The following is a 22,365-nucleotide window of genomic DNA, read 5'->3' on the forward strand; positions in this document are numbered from 1 at the left end:
ATTTAGAGTCCAGGTTGGATTCCTGATGCAGAACTGCCAAAGTAGGAAAGCCACTTCTCGAAGGTTAATGTCTCATAAACCATCTTTATGTTAAACCTAATCAAGTTATTGCCTCACAGTGATTATAAAGCCCAACACAACCTAACTGTGCAGTCACAGGACTATTAACATCCATATTAATATTTCTAATATCCTCTACCTTTGTAAAATGGCTTTAATTTGATATTCCACTAAAGGCAAAGAGGTTAGAATGTGTTTTCTGTGCATTGTGGACAAGGTGGGTAAATATTATGTAACCGCTAGACAAGTGTTCCTCACACTGCACAGTGGTCAGATGTTCAGGGGAGGAGTCCCCTTTATAAAAGACCAAGCCTGGAAACCAACCTGGTTCTCACAGTCAAAATGGCGATGCTGGGGCTTTTGGTTGCTTTTGCCGTGATCCAGGAGGTGTTCACCGGGTCCTCTGTGAGTGCTTCACAATAACAATATCAGATTTGTTAAATTCTAATATGTTCATTTGCCATATGTCAATGGCTGTGATTTTGTTACTTAACAACTTTTTGTGTGCTGAATCTCTGTAGCTCGGGGTAGTGTACACGGAGGGGGGGATGGTGCAGGGCGAGAACATTCGTCTCGGGTACCGTCGTCACATGGACGTCTTCAGAGGGGTTCCCTTTGCTGACATCCCTGGAAGGTTTGAGAAGCCACAGCGTCACCCTGGCTGGGACGGTGGGTGATTGACCTCACAAATGAGATCTGACAATCAGACCAAAACTTAAACCGTGTGTGTCTTCTTTCAGGAGTCATGAAGACCACTGAGTTCAAAAAGAGATGCATTCAGATTAACCTACTCATGACCGATACCAGAGGGAGTGAGGACTGTCTGTACCTTAACATCTGGGTTCCACATGGCCGCAAAGGTAAACACAGAGAGAAGCACCAAGTGTCGTTCACGATAGATAAACACTGCAGCTGCCTCTGATTCTGTTTGGTCTGTAGTCTCCAGAGATCTGCCCGTCATGGTTTGGATCTACGGAGGAGGCTTCCTGGCCGGTGGCTCCATGGGTGCCAACATCCTTGACAACTATCTGTACAGCGGTCAGGAGATTGCAGACAGAGGAAATGTTATCGTGGTGACACTGGGATACCGTGTGGGAACTATGGGCTTCCTGAGCACTGGAGACTCGAGCATGCCCGGTAGATGGCAGTTTATTCTCTCACAACAGCCACAGAATCAATTATATAATAATGAAATGTTCCATCTTGTCAGGAAATTATGGTCTGTGGGACCAGCACGCCGCCATCGCCTGGGTGAACAGGAACATCCGCTCGTTTGGAGGAGACCCCGACAACATCACCCTCTTTGGAGAGTCTGCAGGTGGAGCTAGTGTTAGCTTCCAGGTGAGTTTTGTTTCTAGACTCAAGCTCATTGAGTGTGTTGAAGTGGAAACACTGAGAGGTCCAAAAACATGAAGATAAAATCAGGAGCGTTTCAAGGGACTTTGTTGGTCTTAAGTAAAAGGGCCCAAGGGGGGGCTGCATCGAAGAAAATCGAACCAAATGCACAGGGGACACCGCGGTCATGAACCCCCTGACCAGGCCCCGTGGCATGGAGTGTCTCAGTCTACCGTTCATAACCAATCATAGAATTTAACAGAGTTGTCCCTCTCCTCTTCAGGCCCCCAGACCATTGCCTCCTATACCGACCCCGTTGCAACGCACCTGAATACAATGCATAGTTTGTATGTTTGAGTCTAATCTCTTTGATTTTTTATGTGTCTGCCCACAGACTCTCACACCCCACAATAAAGGTCTGTTCAAGAGAGCCATCTCCCAGAGTGGAGTCGCCCTTTGCCCATGGGCCATCAACAAGAACCCCCGCAGGTTCGCTGAGGAGGTACACCACGGATTCTCATAAATCTTCCCACTGCCTCTATTAGACTTTGATCTCTCTTATTAAAAGTTATCAGGTATTTAAAGATGGACATCAGTGTATATTAAATGTAAATGGAACCCTCAGGTCGCTCTGAAGGTCAACTGCCCCACAGATCAAACAATGGCCGCTTGTTTGAAGTTGACCGATCCCGCTCGTCTAACGTTGGCCGGCACGGTCAGTCTGGTCAGCTCACCTGATAGTAAGCACTGCAACCACACACAGTCGCCTAGATTACTTTCACATCTAAATGTTAAGGTTCTCTTCAGATACAATATACACAACATGATTAAGTGTTAGTTTATACAAGTCAACAGCAGCTCTATCAAATGGTTAGTAAGATGCCAGAGTTGTAATGAGTGTCTGGTGGTATCTTGCCTCTGTTAGGCCCCATCGTAGGAAACCTGCTCCTGTCTCCCGTGATCGATGGCGACTTCCTGCCTGATGACCCTCGCAACCTGTTCCACAACGCCGCTGACATTGACTACATCGCTGGAATCAATGACATGGATGCACACCTCTTCACCGGTCTAGATGTTCCTACAATCAACTCTCCCTTTGTGGATACCCATGTGTGAGTTCAAGTGTCATGTGATCAGTGTGAAACATCGACTGCCACCACAGAGAGTGTTTTATCAGACTTCACTTCCAACCGTCCACATGTGCAGTGAAGATGTGAAGAGGCTTCTGGGTTCGTACACCAAGGAGAAGGGCCAGGCTGGTTTGGACAACGCCTACTCCACATACACCTCAACCTGGGGATCCAGACCAAGCAGGGAAATCATCAAGAGAACTGTGGTGGACATCGCAACCGACTTCATTTTCCTGGTTCCTACACAGGCTGCTCTCTACCTTCATGCTGCCAATGCCAAGTGAGAAAAGGATATTTTATCAGCGTTATCATTGTCCATATGATTGTTTCACCACATTGGTTTAGTAGTTGGGGAGTAAAAGTGGAGCTGACATCTCTCGGCTCCATGGTGGCAAAGGTAGGAGGATAAATTTACAGGAAGTAAATGGTAAGGTACTAAACAATGCTTGTACAACTGAACGTCTGTCATTTTTACCAGACTCCTGAATATCTGTACATATTTAATACGAATCCAGCTTTTAGAGCATCTTTTCTTTTTTTTTTAAAGAACTGGCCGTACCTACTCCTTCTTATTCTCCCAACCAAGCCGTCTGGGCGGCATAGGCAGACCCTACCCCAGCTGGGTGGGAGCTGACCATTCTGATGACCTGCAATACCTGTTTGGAAAGCCTTTCAGCACGCCACTGGGATACTGGCCTCGCCACCGTGGCGTCTCCGGCTACATGATTGCCTACTGGACCAACTTTGCCAGAACTGGGTAAAATTAGACAGACACAATATACAGTTGAATCGCAGAAATTGGAGATAAAACTGTGACTGAAATAGAAAAACACAACTGTCTCAATTCAGCTGCTCTGTTGTCTTTGCTTCCACAGAGATCCCAACAAAGGAGAGCTGAGTGTGCCCGTCACTTGGCCCGAATTCACCAGCACCTCACACCAGTTCCTGGATATCAAATCAAACATGAAGAAAGACTCTGTGGGAGAGAAGATGAGAATGCGTTACGTTAATTTCTGGACCAGCGTCCTGCCCAACCTTCCCCCAACCGTCTAAGAATAAAGAGCTTGTGCACTAACTGTTTTTAAGTGTAGAGCCATAAGATTTAAGGAATCACATCTGTACTGTGCATCATAAATAAATTGATAAGTAACAATAATATTTTGTTTTGTTTTATTCAATATTTTATTGTGCCTCAATGTAGTGATCAAAGATCTCCCTGTGCATGTGGAGTTAAGGTGTGTTTAAGCTCAGCAACGATAACAGACCTGACTGCTATGACATTATAATGTTTTGGTATTGAGTTTATTTAATGTGCAGAATATTATCATTGGTGTGCAAGTGTGTGTAAACCTCATAATGCAAATAAACTAAATCAAGCGCCTAGAAAAAATGTTCTTTGCTGGATTGTTTGTCTTGAACAAACCAGTCAGGTACAAATACACAAACTGCACAGCTTGATAACAAGACAATCTGACAACTGGGCAATGATCAGGTTCCGGCAATGCATATCAGCACTGCCATACTGTTACCAGCCTGTCAGCATTAACTAGCATCCAGTTAGCTAGCCAGCTAACACAGCTAGCATAGGTCTACACATTCAAAAAGTCAAGATGCTAAACTTATCCCTTTAAGAAGGTATGCTTATGTTTGAATGGATATGTGAAGTTTAATATCAGAAGTGGAACCTGCTTAGTAACCTATGACTGAGATATACGTCTGTTTTTGCTTTTAAACTAACCTTTTTGTGCTTAGATGTTTGAGAGCCAGCCCATCTGCTCTCAGAACGCAGTCAAGGCCAACAGCATCCACCCTGATAATCTGAAACTGCTGCTGCCCGTATTTGCCTACTACATGGTGAGCTCAGTTCATTTTCCCTGATTTCATTCAGATAAATTGTGAATGATTTGTAAGTCGTGACCCCACAAAACACGGCTTTTAGTCAATAATTTAAATGCAGACTATGGTCAAATGTGGTCCGATAATGAATTGTAACACATTTTGGAGGTCGATCTGGAAACTTTACTAAAATACACTTAATTAAAATTCCTTCAATCTTAACTGCATATGTCTGGACAGACATAAAGATATTTTTTTTTTTATAATGTCCTTTAAAATGGTTCCACATATGAGGCACATTGTAAAATGGGTTTTGAAAAGTCCTGTATCATATGTTTTTTTTAATAAAGTATTTATGATAGATTCCATCTTAATTTACTTAAGTTCTTTTCTTGAAGAGTATAAAAGGTATTTAGAGTCCAGGTTGGATTCCTGATGCAGAACTGCCAAAGTAGGAAAGCCACTTCTCGAAGGTTAATGTCTCATAAACCATCTTTATGTTAAACCTAATCAAGTTATTGCCTCACAGTGATTATAAATCCAAACACAACCTAACTGTGCAGTCACAGGACTATTAACATCCATATTAATATTTCTAATATCCTCTACCTTTGTAAAATGGCTTTAATTTGATATTCCACTAAAGGCAAAGAGGTTAGAATGTGTTTTCTGTGCATTGTGGACAAGGTGGGTAAATATTATGTAACCGTGAGAAAAGTGTCCCTCACACTGCCCAGTGGTCAGATGTTCAGGGGAGGAGTCCCCTTTATAAAAGACCAAGCCTGGAAACCAACCTGGTTCTCACAGTCATGATGGCGATGCTGGGGCTTTTGGTTGCTTTTGCCGTGATCCAGGAGGTGTTCACCGGGTCCTCTGTGAGTGCTTCACAATAACAATATCACCTTGTTAAATTCTAATAAGTTCATTTGCCAAATGTCATCGATGTAGTGCTGTGATTTTGTGACTTCACAACTTTTTGTGTGCTGAATCTCTGTAGCTCGGGGTGGTGTACACGGAGGGGGGGATGGTGCAGGGCGAGAACATTCGTCTCGGGTACCGTCGTCACATGGACGTCTTCAGAGGGGTTCCCTTTGCTGACATTCCTGGAAGGTTTGAGAAGCCACAGCGTCACCCTGGCTGGGACGGTGGGTGATTGACCTTCTCACAAATTAGATCTGAGAATCAGAACAAACTTAAACCTTGTGTGTCTTCTTTCAGGAGTCATGAAGACCACTGAGTTCAAAAAGAGATGCATTCAGATTAACCTCCTCATGACCGATACCAGAGGGAGTGAGGACTGTCTGTACCTTAACATCTGGGTTCCCCATGGCCGCTCAGGTAAACACAGAGAGAAGGACCAAGTGTGGTTCACTATAGATCAACACTGCAGCTGCCTCTGATTCTGTTTGGTCTGTAGTCTCCAGAGATCTGCCCGTCATGGTGTGGATCTACGGAGGAGGCTTCTTGGCCGGAGGCTCCATGGGTGCCAACATCCTTGATAACTATCTGTACAGCGGTCAGGAGATTGCAGACAGAGGAAATGTTATCGTGGTGACGCTCGGATACCGTGTTGGAACTATGGGTTTCCTGAGTACCGGAGACTCGAGCATGCCCGGTAGATGGCAGTTTATTCTCTCACAACAGCCACAGAATCAATTATATTATAATTTAATGTTCCATCTTGTCAGGAAATTATGGTCTGTGGGACCAGCACGCCGCCATCGCCTGGGTGAACAGGAACATCCGCTCGTTTGGAGGAGACCCCGACAACATCACCCTCTTTGGAGAGTCTGCAGGTGGAGCTAGTGTTAGCTTCCAGGTGAGTTTTGTTTCTAGACTCAAGCTCATTGATTGTGTTGAAGTGGAAACAGCTGAGAGGTGGAAAAACATGATGATAAAATCAGGATCGTTTCAAGGGACTTCGTGGGTCTTAGGCAAAAGGGCCCAAGGGGGCGCTGCATCGAAGTAAACCGAATCAAAGGCACAGGGGACACCGCGGTTATGAAACCCCTGACCAGGCCCCGTGGCATGGAGTGTCGTGGTCTACCGTTCATAGCCAATCAAAGAATTTAACAGAGTTGTCCCTCTCTTCTTCAGGCCCCCAGACCATTGCCTCCTATACCGACCCTGTTGCAACGCACCTGAATACAATGCATAGTTTGTATGTTTGAGTCTAACCTCTTTGTTTTGTGTGCCTCTGCCGACAGACTCTCACACCTCATAATAAAGGTCTTATCAAGAGAGCCATCTCCCAGAGTGGAGTCGCCCTTTGCCCGTGGGCCATCAACAAGAACCCCCGCAGGTTCGCTGAGGAGGTACACCACGGATTCTCATAAATCTTTCCACTTCCTCTATTAGACTTTGACCTCTCTTAATAGTTATCAGGTATTTAAAATTGGACATCAGTGTATATTAAATATAAATGGAACCCGCTCCTCAGGTTGCTCTGAAGGTCAACTGCCCCACGGATGAAACAATGGCTGCTTGTTTGAAGTTGACTGATCCCGCTCGTCTAACGTTGGCCGGCACGCTCAGTCTGGTCAGCTCACCTGATAGTAAGCACTGCAACCACACACGGTCGCCTAGATTACATTCACATCTAAATGTTAAGGTATTCGTCAGATACAGTATGCACAACATGATTAAGCATTAGTTTATACAAGTCAACAGCAGCTCTATCAAATGGTTAGTAAGATGCCACAGTTGTAATGAGTGTCTGGTGGTATCTTGCCTCTGTTAGACCCCATCGTAGGAAACCTGCTCCTGTCTCCCGTGATCGATGGCGACTTCCTGCCTGATGACCCTCGCAACCTGTTTCACAACGCCGCTGACATTGACTACATCGCTGGAATCAACGACATGGATGGACACCTCTTCACCGGTGTAGATGTTCCTTCAATCAACTCTCCCCTGGTGGACACCCCTGTGTGAGTTCATATGTCATGTGATCAGTGTGAAACATAGACTGCCATCACAGAGCAGTGTTTTATCAGACCTAACTTCCAACCGTCCACATGTGCAGTGAGGATGTGAAGAGACTTCTGGGTTCGTACACCAAGGAGAAGGGCCAGGCTGGTTTGGACAACGCCTTCTCCACATACACCATGACCTGGGGATCCAGACCAAGCAGGGAAATCATCAAGAGAACTGTGGTGGACATCGGCACAGACTTCATTTTCCTGATTCCTACACAGGCTGCGCTCTACCTTCATGCTTCCAATGCCAAGTGAGAAAAGGATATTTTATCAGCGTTATCATTGTCCTAATGATTGTTTCACAATATTGGTTTAGTAGTTGGGGAGTAAAAGTGGAGTTGACATCTCTCGGCTCCATGGTGGCAAAGGTAGGAGGATAAATTTACAAGAAGTAAAAGGTAAGGTACAAAACAAGGATTTTACAACTAGACGTCTGTCGTTTTTACCAGACTCCTGAATATGTGTACATATTTAATAAGAATCCAGCTTTAAGAGCATCTTTTCTTTCTTTTTTTTAAAGCACTGGCCGTACCTACTCCTTCTTATTCTCCCAGCCCAGCCGTCTGGCCGGCATAGGCAGACCCTACCCCAGCTGGGTGGGAGCCGACCATTCCGATGACCTGCAATACGTGTTCGGAAAGCCTTTCAGCACGCCACTGGGATACTGGCCTCGCCACCGTGACGTTTCCGGCTACTTGATTGCCTACTGGACCAACTTTGCCAGAACTGGGTAAAATTAGGAACACACAATATACAGTGGAATCGCTGAATTGGAGATAAACAGTTAGTGAAATAGAAAAACACAACTGTCTCAATTCAGCTGCTCTGTTGTCTTTGCTTCCACAGAGATCCCAACAAAGGAGAGCTGAGTGTGCCCGTCACTTGGCCCGAATTCACCAGCACCTCACACCAGTTCCTGGATATCAATTCCAACATGAAGAAAGACTCTGTGGGAGAGAAGATGAGAATGCGTTACGTTAATTTCTGGACCAGCATCCTGCCCAACCTTCCCCCAACCGTCTAAGAAGAAAGAGCTTGTGCACTAACTGTTTTTAAGTGTAGAACCATTAGATGTAAGAAATCACATCTGTACTGTGCATCCTAAATAAATTGTAACAATAATATTTTGTTTTGTTTTATTCAATATTTTATTGTGCCTCAATGTAGTGCTCCAAGATCTCCCTTTGCATGTGGAGTTAAGGTGTGTTTTAGCTCAGCAACGATAACAGACCCGACTGCTATGACATTATAATGTTTTGGTATTGATTTAATTTAATGTGCAGAATATTATCATTGGTGTGCAAGTGTGTGTTAACCTCATAATGCAAAATAAACTAAATCAAGCACCTAGAAAACATTCTTTGCTGGATTGTTTGTCTTGAACAAACCAGTCAGGTACAAATACACAAACTGCACAGCTTGACAATCTGACAACTGGACGATGATCAGGTTCCGGCAATGCATGATAGCACTGCCATACTGTTACCAGCCTGTCAGCATTAACTAGCTTCCAGTTAGCTAGCCAGCTAACACAGCTAGCATAGGTCTACACATTCAAAAAGTCAAGATGCTAAACTTATCCCTTTAAGAAGAAAGTATGCTTATGTTTGAATGGATATATGTGCAGTTTAATACCAGAAGTGGAGCCAGCTTAGTAACTTATGACTGAGAAATAGGTCTGATTTTGCTTAAGAAAACCAACCTTTGTGTGCTTAGATGTTCGAGAGCCAGCCCATCTGATCTCGGAACGCAGTCAAGGCCAATATCAACATCCACCCTGATAATCTGAAAATGCTGCTGCCCGTATTTGCCTACTACATGGTGAGCTCAGTTCATTTACCCTGATTTCATTTAGATAAATTGTGAATGATTCGAAAGTCATGACCCCACAAAACACGGCTTTAGTCAATAATTTAAATGCAGACTATGGTCAAATGTGGTCCGATAATGAATTGTAACACATTTTGGAGGTTGATCTGGAAACTTTACTAAAATACACTTAATTAAAATTCCTTCAATCTTAACTGCATATGTCTAGACGGACAAAGATTTAGTTTTTTTTTAATAATGTTCTTTTTAATATGCCATATATGAGGCACATTGTAAAATGGGTTTTGAAAAATCCTTTATCATTATATGTTTTATATAAAGTATTTATGATAGATTCCATCTTAATTTTCTTAAGTTCTTCTTTTCTTGAAGGTTATAAAGACTCTACAGACTCTCGATCCCCACAATAAAGGTCTGTTCAAGAGCCATCTCCCAGAGTGGAGTCGCCCTTTGCCCGTTGTCCATCAACAAGAACCCCCGCAGGTTCGCTGAGGAGGTACACCACGGATTCGCATAAATCTCTCCACTTCCTCTGTTAGAGTTTGCCGTCTCTTATTAATAGTTTTCAGGTATTTAAAGATGGACATCGAGTTAACTCGAGTTAACTCAATTGAAACGAGTCAACTTGCCCAGCCCTAATTAAATGTAAATGGAACCCTCTCCTCAGGTCGCTCTGAAGGTCAACTGCCCCACGGATCAAACAATGGCCGCTTGTTTGAAGATGACCGATCCCGTGCTCCTAACATTTGCTGGCAAGCCCAGTCTGGCCAGCTCACCTGATAGTAGGCCTAAGCACTGCATCCACACAGAGTCGCCTATATTACATTCACATTTCAGATCTTTTTTATACAACAGCATCGCACAGAGAATAAATGTCCAAGTCAAAAGTGTGTTTTAAAACCCTTGCGAAGAAAATGTGCTACTAGCTATAGAGCAGCTTTTCTAGACATTACCTGAAGGAGATGTGTGTTTTATGAACCCATGATTTAACTGGACTTGAAGAGAAACCTGACATGAAAAGAGTGCGTTAGGTCTAACTGGGAGTGAATGGAAATACACTTTGCAGATAGATAACAAACATGTTTCTATCTCGCCTCCAGTCAGCAGATTTAGTCTAAACCAAACGATTAAACCAAAATGTTAAGGTTTTCTTCAGATACAGTATGTAAAACATGATTAAGTGTTAGTTTATACAAGTCAACAGCAGCTCTATCAAGTGGTAAGTAAGATGCCACAGTTGTAATGAGTGTCTGGTGGTATCTTGCCTCTGTTAGACCCCATTGTAGGAAACCTGCTCCTGTCTCCCGTGATCAATGGCGACTTCTTGCCTGATGACCCTCGCAACCTGTTCCACAACGCCGCTGACATTGACTACATCGCTGGAATCAACGACATGGATGGACATCTCTTCACCAGTTTTGATGTTCCTTCAATCAACCGTCCCCTGGTGGACACCCCTATGTGAGTTCAAGTGTCATGTGATCAGTGTGAAACTTCGACTGCCACCACAGAGCAGTGTTTTATCAGACTTCACTTCCAACCGTCCACATGTGCAGTGAGGATGTGAAGAGGCTTCTGGGTTCGTACACCAAGGAGAAGGGCCAGGCTGGTTTGGACAACACCTTCTCCATATACAACTCAACCTGGGGATCCAGACCAAGCCGAGAAATCATCAAGAGAACTGTGGTGGACATTGGAACAGACTTAATTTTCCTGGTTGCTGCACAGGCTGCTCTCTCCCTTCATGCTGCCAATGCCACGTGAGAAAAGGATAATTTTTATCATTGTTCTACTATATTGATTTAATAGATGGGGAGTAAAAGTGGAGCTGACATCTTTCGGCTCCATGGTGGCAAAGTTAGGAGGATATATTTAAAGGAAGTAAATGGTAAGGTGCAAAACAAGGCTCGTTCAACTTTTTTTTACCTTTGAACAAGAAAAATCTAAATGTCCGCAATTTCTCCCGACTATATACAAATGAGTGTAATGAGTGGCTCGGGCCAAAGTTTGCTTTTTCTGTCTTTGTGTACCAAGCCATGTTTGCCTAACAAAATACATGGATTAAGGTTTTCCAATCCTCCAAAGCCAAAAACAGTTTAACAAGTAAAAGACATAGTGTTTAATTAACCATGTTGTGACATAATAGGACGAGAACAAAACGATCAAATATAGCAGTAAACATTTCCTTGTATATTTCAGTTTAGTTGAATCTGATCTTGCAGACTTCAGGCAGTGGTGAACTGCGTATGGGCCTTAATGTGTAAATAACCACAAAAAAGGCCGTTGCCATTTTGGCACAACCTTGTGCAATGAGCCGGATGGAATTTGAACTCCACAGGTGGTGAGTGGTATGATGCATGGGGACAAGTACTACCAGTACACAACTCAAGGTAAGCAAACTGTTTTTGTGTGAGACAAAATACACACGGTAACATGTTCTGATAAGAAGTCTGTCACTACAACACAAGCACAGAGCGGCTTCAGTGTCCTGTTTTATTATTTAATAATTAACTGCTATTTGTATCTTTCCGTTATAATTCCCTCTGAATGTTTGTGTTTTGTCTTATAAGAGTGAGACCGGAAATCTGCAGTAAAAACTGCATTCTGATTTTGATACCGTCGCAGTGTGTCGTTGATGCTATTCTGCACAAATGAAGTTGAGAAAATATTTACAGGATATATATTTTTTATTTCAGGTCTGTTAAACTGCATTAAAGAGTTTTCTATACACACTTTGTGTACAACTAAAAAACATTTGAATCGTCTCAGGATCGGTTCAAACACAGATCTTGTTGGTGTCATGTTCACTTTCTCTGTGTTTCAGTCTGAATCTCATGCTATTTTACAAAACAGATGTTATGGCTGCTACAGACTATACCGGCTGGTGTTTGAACTGTTTGGTAAAGTAACGACAAATCAGATTGGTAAAGAAAAGACATTTATTTCAAGCTCTAAAAAAAACCCTGACGGAAGTAAGGAGAGTGTGAGTGTCCGGCTGCATCAGATCACCACAACACACAGACATCACATGGAGAAACACCATGGAGTCTGACATTTTCCCATGGAAGCATTTGATTTCATCGGGGGTGATTTCAGGGTTGTTCTGCTGAACATACTGAGTATGGACCACAAACACGTGTGTGTGTATTGTTGTGCAATAGGAGTAGACTTGACGTTGGCTAATTATTAATAATCATGAAATATGATTATTAAAATAATAAAAATTATCTATCAAAAATAATTAAATTATTAATTGAAGATGATCAGTAATCAAATAACAATAAAACCACTAATGAGAAAATAGGAATTATCAATTAGAAAGTACAAGCTATCAATTAACAATGATAAGGTTATCAACCAAGAATAATGAGAATAATTAGTCAAAAACAATAAAATTATCAATTTAAGAATAATACTATCTATATTAATAATTGAGAAAGGGGGGCACCACCCTGGTTTCCAGGGACCAACGATGTCAAGCTACAATTATCAGTCTCATAATGATAAATGTCAAATTAATAATGTCAATATTTTAATATTAACGATTACTTAATAAACAGTGAAGGCTTCTAAGTTCGAGCACAGGCAATCATAATCCAGCTGCAATCACACACTTATGCACAAATAATCATAGACCACAGATACTTTAATTACAAAAGTATTTATTAAAAAGGGGAAATAAAGTTATAATGTTATTCAATGATTTATCATTTTAACAAGCTCCAATATTTCAAAGATAAACCCAGCAGCACTTATCAAAATTCAGAAAATACATGTAAAACCTGCGGTCTACCTATGTATGTCTGTCTCTGTGTGTGTGTGTGTCTGTGTCAAAGTGTCTCTCTGTGTATGTGTGTCTATGTGTGTGTATGTGAAATAAAGTTAGTGTTATTTAATGATTTATCATTTTAACAAACTCCCATATTTCAAAGATAACAACAGCAGCTTATCACAATTTAGAACACGCATGTAACCTCTGGTCCATCTATGTGTCTCTGTGTGTGTGTATCTGTCTGTGTCTATCAAAGTGTCTGTGTGTGTGTGTGAGAGAGCGAGAGAGCGAGAGATGATCATGATTCGTGGAATCAAGGCCTAAAAACTCTCAAAATGGCGGATTGACTACAAAACAAGATGGCGGAGCCGTTATGAATTTAGAGCCAGGATGGGAGGAGAGAGAGAGCGGAGTCGGGCAATAATAGACTCAAAATGGTGGGTTAACTTGCGTTATTCAAGATGGAGTCTATGTTAATGACACCATGTGGCCGGAGCTCACACTGGTGGTCGTCACATGAATTACACAAAGGAAATTTTAGACAAAGAGAATTCTTATCTCTGCTTGGCTTTGGGGCCGAATGGTTTCCAGATGTGTTCAGCCTCTCTAAGCATAGATTTAACTATGTGACATGAACTGTATTATAAATACAGATCGGAAGTGTGTATAGGTCGGTTTAGAAGGAGAGAGAGAGAGAGAGAGAGAGAGAGAGAGAGAGAAAACATGTAAGGAGAGTTCAAAGAAGCTCTTAAAAACACGCCAGAGATAGATTAACAGTGATTCACCCCTCAGCCCTCAAGCGAACGTTGTGGGCCGAGGTTCTGATCGGTGAAATCACTGCAGACTCACACAGACGTTAACAGTGCGGGCGGAGGCGCTTCTCGCGGCCCTATTTACTGTAACACAAAAACATTGCCATCAAACCGGAAACCGGAAGTAGCGGCTCGGAGTAGTGGCCGGCTAAAACAATGGAACACGGAGGTTCCATCAACAAAATACACTCAAGTATTAAATCAATACGCTACGTATTAAACTAACATCTTCCCAGATAATCAAGTCTCTTACTGTACCACCCTCGCGGTGTGTATGCGCGAATGTGTCGGGGGCCAGTGAATCACGTGGTCTCTCTCACGAGCGGAGCTCCGGGCTCGGCCGCTGGACCGGAAAGGGAAGCGAATTATTCCTGCTGTCTTGACGGAATGAAACTTCGTCTTCTTCTGTAACAGCGGAGAACGTGCTGTTTTACAGGAACGGAGTGGATTGCCTCTTACTCCTCAGCGGGATGAACGTCGCGCTTCTGCAGGGAACGGCTGGTTTGAAGCCGTTTGTAGATCGTTGGAAAAACAAAAGTAAAGTCCGTGGGGAAAATGAAACAGTTTGAGATCGTCCAGCGAGCAATTTCCTGTTTGATCTTTCCAAGTTAAAACAGGAAAGGTCCTTTTCAAAATAAAAACGTCGACTAAGATAAAAGAATAAATGAATGAAATGAATTGAAACAAACATCTTATTGCCTCCTTAAGCAACGGGAACCTCTGGTCAGACCTGAGGAGGCCTAACTGGAACGTCAGTGCTGGAGTGAAAAAGAGAGAGGACAAAGAGAGTCTCTTAAAAATACCGAGTTAACTATTAAGACCCCTAGGGGTCTTGTGGTAGCTTGGGCATCTGAGTAAAAAGAGGAAGGTTTCTGGGAGCTCAGCCTTTTTAAGTCATGTTCCAGGTGACTCCCCCCTGGGAGGAGGGGTCAGGGGTCAGTGTGGCCCCCGGCCAATTGAGTTGTCAGGATTTGGCCCCCAGGGGCGGGCTTACAGTGGGGGACCCAGGAAGTGATTTTCTCTCACATGGAGATAAGATCTCCATGCTGGATTTTTAAATGTAAGGGGTCTCCTGAGGCGAATCTAAGGTTTTACGACTCTTTGTTCTAAGTCAGATCACTGGGCCTTCCCCAACAGTATGTTTTACTAAATTCAAAGACCGCCAAACTGTATCACCCCCGCCTGCTGTCCGCCGCCTGCTGCGATGCGGCTCAGGGGAAGGAGCTTCATGGTCGTCTCCTTCGGGGAGTACCAGTGGTCGTGCCATGTCACCCAGATGATGCCGTTGTCGTAGCCAAATTCACCTGCATCCTTTTCTGAGTATCTGCTGCCTGGATGAAGGAGAACACAGAGAGTTTAGAGTAGACAACACACAGGATTTCGCTGTGTCCTGGAAACACCTCCTAGTTAACGGGGTGCAGCCCTGGTTGTAGCCTGTGGCTCTTACCCTGGTAGTATTTGCCGTTCAAATGTGCAGCATGGCATCTGTTCATTCACCAGCCGGAGCCGTCCTGGCGAGCACAGCTGCCGTCGAACTTGTCGTTGTCCTTGTCGCTGGTGCTGAATTGCATGCTGTTGTGTGACGTGTAGAACTTGTCACTGGGGTCATCTCCGAAGTGGAAGCCATCGAAAGCGTCGCCGTCGTCACCGCCAAAGTAGTAACCGTAGGTCAGACGATAATTGTCGGCCTCTGTCCCCAGTTTGAACATGGTGTAGTCTGCATACCTGCAGAAAGATGAGGCTTGTGTGTGTGTGTGTGTGTGCGCCCAGGCACGGGTACAAGCCCGAGACCAGGTGGGGGTCCTGGAACACGTTCCGGTGCTATTTTCTAACAAAGGCAGACACACACAGAAGCTAGCGTTAGCTTGCTGCTGCTACCCGTAAACAAACACAGACACGTCCAACAAGTCACAGCCAGCCAGCTGAGGTAGCAGAGGCACAGCAGTGACACACAGTCACATAGTCCACAGCATCAACACAGAGAAGCAGCTCCGACCTCGCACCTGGAAAAAACACCAACACGTTCCCGGGCTCCCGGCGTCTCCCGGCTCCGTGCTCCTGGCTCCGTGCTCCCGGCTCACGGTGTCTCCCGGCTCCGTGCTCCCGGCTGGTTAGCGTCCCCCCTCGGCTAGATCCCCAGCTAACACCCCCCCCCTCGAGTTGAGGACTTTACCCTGGTCTCCTCCTCTGCCAGATCTCTGCCTCCGGGGGGGGGGGGCTATGCCATGTAGATAAACTGTTACATCACAATCTAGTCTATTCCCATTCGACGCACTCTAGCATATAGTTTCTGACATAGAGGAACCACAACAAATCGCGGGACTTTTTTTTTTCAAGAGTTTTTGGGACGGTAGACATGCCAGATACCCAAATTAACGTGTAGAAGCAGTACAAAAGTGGAATTTTCATAATATGTCCCCTTTAACATGGAGTCGACAACAAAATACTTTTTCACTGATGTCCAATCGAAGGCTGTATGCCTGATATGCCGAGAAACGGTCGCAGTTTTCATGGAGTACAACATCAACCGTCACTTTGCTACGAAGCATGCTAACTACGCTAGCAAGCAGTCAACGCAACAATGGGTGGCTGCAGCTCAGAGGTTGGCGACTAACTTACACATTGACTCTATTTTTTTTCACAGACAAACTTCGATTAAAGAGTCATCTACCAAGGCAAGTTTTTTGGGGGGTTTTCGAAATAGCAAAGGCTAGCAAGCCTTTTTCTGAAGGCGGGTTTTTGTTAAATGGCCTTGCAAATAAGTGCTTTGCTACTTGGTAAAGGCCAAATCCTTTCATGTAATGATTTTCCATGTCATTTATATTAGTTCACAAAAACACTCCATCCATCTGTTCCTGGCCCGGCCCCTCTGTCAAATTTTGGAACCCATTGTGGCCCGCGAGTCAAAAAGTTTGCCCACCCCTGATCTATGTTGGAGCTGATGGTCAGCAGGTGGATCTTCTCGTTGCCGAGCCAGAACTCGGTGGTGTCATCTGGGGAGAGGTAACCGAAGCCCTGCTTGTACTGGATCCAGTCCTTGTAGAAGTCCACGCTGCCGTCACGTCTCTGTGGACACGCAGAAAAAAAGCACAATGTTGTTATAATAAGTGAATAACATAGTTCTCGGTACAGTATGAAAGTGTATCTGACTACTGGACTGCGTAAAAAAATATTTGTGAGGAAAGGGAGGGCATTACATTTAGTTATCTCTCGCTATAAGATAATCCTTTATTGATCCCATAGGAGAAAAAGTATCTAATAATCAGTTAATTTTGAAAAACAGCGAAATATCTTTTGTCACACATAACATCAACTGATCTAATATTTTTTTCCCATTTGCCCAGAATGAGAAAATCCATCTTTGAACCAAATGCTCAGTTCTTTACTTGTGAAATAACTTTGTAACTTTGTTTTGAAAATTGCTTATTATTATTATTAGTAGTAGTATTAGTTATTGTTGTTTTGGTTTATTGGCAAATTACTTGTTATTTGACTGTTCAAAAGTAATATGTGTGAGTCCTCTGCTGCAGGATAAAGACGTCACAGAGTTGTTTTTTGTTGGTGGTTTTAGTGACACGTACCCTCTGAATGACTGTGAAGCCGCGGCCGAAGCTGTCGATCTCACAATAGACCAGGAACTGCTCAGTGGCCGTCCCCGGCTTCACGTAGTAAAGACCGCTGACGGTCGCACCCTTCTTTGTAACGTCCTGGCAATCTGGCAAAAAAGAAGAGAAGAAGAAGGAAAGCACGAGTCAATTTAACAGAATGACAAAAATATCATTCATAAACTCTCTTACTTTAGTTTATGATCAAATTCATTTTCAGTCGTTGCTCTGAATGATGTGGGAAAAGTTCTCTGAAATGAGGTCAAAACAAATAACATGTGGAATAAAGCTGTTTACTCTGCACTGATCCACCGTATTGATCTTTTGACTAAAAACTGAACAAGGATAAATGTTGTACAGATGAGGAACAATTGAGAATCTTCTTGTGAAATTGGAACGGCCTGTGGTTCAGAGTTGATTTGATTAGAGTCTCTTTTTTTTTTTATCCAAGTCATCTTATCTGTGCTCAGTGCAAACTGCGTGGGCGAGGAGGCTGGCGTGCATTGACCTGAGGGTCCGAGCAGAGTTTGTACTTTGTATATTCCATAACAAGGACAAAGTACAACATGAAGTGTTATTCTACGGATTATATTTGAGATTTATCAAATGCTACTGAATCAGGTTATAATTACTGATCATTTATAATATTATTTATTTTAGTTCTTTATTTCAAATGAAACGGAGGAGCTACTTTTAATTTACTTAAGTTCTTCTTTTCTTGAAGTTTATAAATTCCTGATGCAAAAATGCAAAAGTTGGAAAGTCACTTCTCAAAGGTTAATGTCTCATAAACCATCTTTACGTTAAACCTAATCAAGTTAATGCCTTATAATGATTATAAAGCCCAACACAACCTCACTGTGCAGTCACAGGACAATAACATCCATATTAATATATCTCATATCCTGTACCTTTGTAAAATGGCTTTAATTTGATATTCCCTTGAAGGCAAATAGGTTAGAATTGGTTCTCTGAGGACAAGGTGGGTAAATATTGAGTAACAGCCATAAAAGCTGCTCTCACACTGCCCAGTGGTCAGATGTTCAGGGGAGGAGTCCCCTTTATAAAAGACCAAGCCTGGAAACCAACCTGGTACTCACAGTCATGATGGCGATGCTGGAGATTTTGGTTGCTTTTGCCGTGTTCCAGGAGGTGTTCACCGGGTCCTCTGTGAGTGCTTCACAATAACTATATCACATTTGTTAAATTCTAATATGTTCATTTGAAAAATTATCATTGATAGGGCTGTGATTTTGTTACTTTACAACTTTTGGTGTGCTGAATCTCTGTAGCTCGGGGTAGTGTCCACGGAGGGGGGGATGGTGCAGGGCGAGAACATTCGTCTCGGGAACCATCGTCACATGGACGTCTTCAGAGGGGTTCCCTTTGCTGACATCCCTGGAAGGTTTGAGAAGCCACAGCGTCACCCTGGCTGGGACGGTGGGTGATTGACCATCTCACAAATTAGATCTGAGAATCAGAACAAAACTTAAACCTTGTGTGTCTTCTTTCAGGAGTCATGAAGACCACTGAGTTCAAAAAGAGATGCATTCAGATTAACCTCCTCATGACCGATACCAGAGGGAGTGAGGACTGTCTGTACCTTAACATCTGGGTTCCCCATGGCAGCTCAGGTAAACACAGAGAGAAGGACCAAGTGTCATTCACGATAGATCAACACTGCAGCTGCCTCTGATTCTGTTTGGTCTGTAGTCTCCAGAGATCTGCCCGTCATGGTATGGATCTACGGAGGAGGCTTCCTGATCGGAGGGTTCCCGATCCATGGGTGCCAACATCCTGGGAGACTATCTGTACGGCGGTCAGGAGATTGCAGACAGAGGAAATGTTATCGTGGTGACGGTGGGATACCGTGTGGGAACTATGGGCTTCCTGAGCACTGGAGACTCGAGCTTGCCCGGTAGATGGCAGTTTATTCTCTCACAACAGCCACAGAATCAATTATATAATAATGAAATGTTCCATCTTGTCAGGAAATTACGGTCTGTGGGACCAGCACGCCGCCATCGCCTGGGTGCACAGGAACATCCGCTCGTTTGGAGGAGACCCCGACAACATCACCCTCTTTGGAGAGTCTGCAGGTGGAGCTAGTGTTAGCTTCCAGGTGAGTTTTGTTTCTAGACTCAAGCTCATTGAGTGTGTTGAAGTGGAAACACCTGAGAGGTCGAAAAATATGATGATAAAATCAGGATCGTTTCAAGGGACTTCGTGGGTCTTAGGCAAAAGGGCCCAAGGGGGCGCTGCATCGAAGAAAACTGAACCAAATGCACAGGGGACACCGCGGTCATGAACCCCCTGACCAGGCCCCGTGGCATGGAGTGTCTCAGTCTACCGTTAATAACTAATCATAGAATTTAACAGAGTTGTCCCTCTCCTCTTCAGGCCCCCAGACCATTGCCTCCTATACCGACCCCGTTGCAACGCAGCTGAATACAATGCATAGTTTGTATGTTTGAGTCTAACCTCTTTGTTTTGTGTGTGTCTGTCCACAGACTCTCACACCCCACAATAAAGGTCTGTTCAAGAGAGCCATCTCCCAGAGTGGAGATGCCCTTTGCCCGTGGGCCATCAACAAGAATCCCCGCAGGTTCGCTGAGGAGGTACACCACGGATTCTCATAAATCTTTCCACTTCCTCTGTTAGAGTTTGACGTCTCTTATTTATAGTTTTCAGGTAATTAAACATGGACAGTGTATATTAAATGGAAATGGAACCCTCTCCTCAGGTCGCTCTGAAGGTCAACTGCTCCACGGATCAAACAATGGCCGCTTGTTTGAAGATGACCGATCCCGTGCTCCTAACATTGGCTGGCAAGCTCAATCTGACCAGCTCACCTGATAGTAATCACTGCAACCACACACAGTCGCCTAGATTACATTTACATTTCAGAGTATGTTTTCTTATACAACAGCATCGCACAGAGAATAAATGTCCAAGTCAAAAGTGTGTTTTAAAACACTTACCGGAAGGAGATGTGTGTTTTATGAACCCATGATTTAACAGGACATGAAGAGAAACCTGACATGAAAAGAGTGCGTAAGATCCAACTGGGAGTGAATGGAAATACACATTGCAGATAGATAACAAACATGTTTCTATCTCGCCTCCAGTCGGCAGATTAAGTCTAAACCAAACGACTAAACCTAAATGTTAAGGTTTTCTTCAGATACAGTATGTACAACATGGTTAAGTGTTAGTTTATACAAATCAACAGCAGCTCTATCAAATGGTTAGTAAGATGCCACAGTTGTAGTGAGTGTCTGGTGGTATCTTGCCTCTGTTAGACCCCATCGTAGGAATCCTGTTCCTGTCTCCCGTGATCGATGGCGACTTCCTGCCTGATGACCCTCGCAACCTGTTCCACAACGCCGCTGACATTGACTTCATGGCTGGAATCAACGACATGGATGGACATCTCTTCACCAGTTTTGATGTTCCTTCAATCAACCGTCCCCTGGTGGACACCCCTATGTGAGTTCAAGTGTCATGTGATCAGTGTGAAACATCGACTGCCACCACAGAGCAGTGTTTCATCAGACGTAACTTCCAACCGTCCACATGTGCAGTGAGGATGTGAAGAGGCTTCTGGGTTCGTACACCAAGGAGAAGGGCCAGGCTGGTTTGGACATCGCCTTCTCCACATACAACTCAACCTGGGGATCCAGACCAAGCCGAGAAATCATCAAGAGAACTGTGGTGGACATCGAAACAGACTTCATTTTCCTGGTTGCTGCACAGGCTGCTCTCTCCCTTCATGCTGCAAATGCCACGTGAGAAAAGGATAATTTATTATCATTATCATAGTTTCACTATATTGATTTAGTAGATGGGGAGTAAAAGTGGAGCTGACATCTTTCGGCTCCATGGTGGCAAAGTTAGGAGGATATATTTAAAGGAAGTAAATGGTAAGGTGCAAAACAAGGCTTGTTCAACTAGACGTCTGTCATTATAACCAGACTCCTGCATATATATATATATATATATATATACATATATATAAATAATATCTATATTTAATAACAATCCAGCTTTAAGAGCATCTTTTGTCTATTTTTTTTTTTTTTTTTAAAGAACTGGCCGTACCTACTCCTACTTATTCTCCCAGCCCAACCGTTTTGGAGGCATAGTCGGACCCCTCACCAGCTGGTTGGGAGCTGACCATGGTGATGACCTGCAATACGTGTTTGGAATGCCTTTCAGCTCGCCACTGTTATACTTGCCTCCTCGCCACCGTCACGTCTCTGGCTACATGATTGCCTACTGGACCAACTTTGCCAGAACTGGGTATAATTAGACAGACACAATATACAGTAGAATCGCAGATATTGGAGATAAAACAGTGACTGAAATAGAAAAACACAACTGCCACCATTCAGTTGCTCTGTTGTCCTTGCTTCCACAGAGATCCAAACGAAGGAGAGCTGAGTGTGCCCGTCACATGGCCTGAGTTCAACAGCACCTCACACCTGTTCCTTGAAATCAATTCCAACATGAATAAAGACTCTGTGGGACAGAACATGAGAATGCCTTATGTTCATCTCTGGACCAGCGTCCTGCCCAGCCTTCCCACAACTGTCTGAGAATAAAGAGCTTGTGCACTAACTGTTTTTAAGTGTAGAACCTTTCGATTTAAGGGAATCACATCTGTACTGTGCATCCTAAATAAATTGATAAGTAAGAATAATATTTTATTTTATATTTTATAGTGCCTCAATGTAGTGCTCAAAAAACTTCCTGTGCATTTGGAGTTAGGGTGTGTTTTAGCGCCGCAATAACAGACCCGCTTGCTATGACATTATAATGTTTTGGTATTGAGTTAATTTAATGTGTGGAATAGTATCATTGGTGTGCAAGTGTTGGTTAACCTCATAATGCAAAATAAACTAAATCAAGCGCCTAGAAAAAATGTTCTTTGCTGGATTGTTTGCCTTGAACAAACCAGTCAGGTACAAATAAACAAACTGCACAGCTTGGCAACAAGACAATCTGACA

The 22,365-nt window shown here is 43.6% G+C and overlaps 3 protein-coding genes and 2 pseudogenes across 5 annotated transcripts; 4 read left to right on the top strand and 1 right to left on the bottom strand.

The window, feature by feature from the left end:
- Window positions 1-387: 387 nt before the first annotated feature.
- On the top strand, window positions 388-3,578 carry LOC133018219 (bile salt-activated lipase-like). The gene is made up of 11 exons (XM_061084572.1): window positions 388-465; window positions 582-729; window positions 801-920; window positions 1,000-1,197; window positions 1,271-1,401; window positions 1,790-1,897; window positions 2,021-2,135; window positions 2,321-2,507; window positions 2,602-2,805; window positions 3,073-3,282; window positions 3,401-3,578. The coding sequence occupies exons 1-11, from the start codon at window positions 403-405 to the stop codon at window positions 3,576-3,578; spliced, it is 1,662 nt and encodes a 553-aa protein (XP_060940555.1). The 5' UTR covers window positions 388-402.
- A 654-nt stretch (window positions 3,579-4,232) lies between these two features.
- Window positions 4,233-8,458, top strand: LOC133017740 (bile salt-activated lipase-like). 3 transcript variants are annotated; one of them, XM_061083946.1, is made up of 11 exons: window positions 4,234-4,379; window positions 5,359-5,506; window positions 5,580-5,699; window positions 5,779-5,976; window positions 6,050-6,180; window positions 6,569-6,676; window positions 6,802-6,916; window positions 7,102-7,288; window positions 7,384-7,587; window positions 7,857-8,066; window positions 8,183-8,458. In XM_061083946.1, the coding sequence occupies exons 1-11, from the start codon at window positions 4,278-4,280 to the stop codon at window positions 8,358-8,360; spliced, it is 1,701 nt and encodes a 566-aa protein (XP_060939929.1). In that variant the 5' UTR covers window positions 4,234-4,277; the 3' UTR covers window positions 8,361-8,458. The 3 variants fall into 3 exon arrangements, with proteins under 3 accessions (XP_060940013.1, XP_060939929.1, XP_060940094.1); XM_061084111.1 differs by lacking the exon at window positions 4,234-4,379 and adding an exon at window positions 4,700-5,236; XM_061084030.1 differs by lacking the exon at window positions 8,183-8,458 and having other exon boundaries at window positions 4,233-4,379; window positions 7,891-7,981.
- Window positions 8,459-9,094: 636 nt separating this feature from the next.
- On the top strand, window positions 9,095-12,001 carry LOC133018316 (bile salt-activated lipase-like; annotated as a pseudogene).
- A 2,891-nt stretch (window positions 12,002-14,892) lies between these two features.
- LOC133011887 (fibrinogen gamma chain-like) lies at window positions 14,893-18,461 on the bottom strand. The gene is given in 6 exon segments (XM_061079819.1): window positions 14,893-15,081; window positions 15,198-15,475; window positions 15,629-15,672; window positions 16,592-16,816; window positions 17,332-17,465; window positions 18,452-18,461. Coding segments are annotated over 6 exon segments (870 nt in total). The 3' UTR covers window positions 14,893-14,902.
- On the top strand, window positions 18,035-22,279 carry LOC133018029 (bile salt-activated lipase-like; annotated as a pseudogene).
- The last annotated feature ends 86 nt before the right edge of the window (window positions 22,280-22,365 follow it).

The sequence above is a fragment of the Limanda limanda genome, chromosome 1 (assembly GCF_963576545.1).
Source record: "Limanda limanda chromosome 1, fLimLim1.1, whole genome shotgun sequence".
NCBI lineage: Eukaryota > Metazoa > Chordata > Actinopteri > Pleuronectiformes > Pleuronectidae > Limanda > Limanda limanda.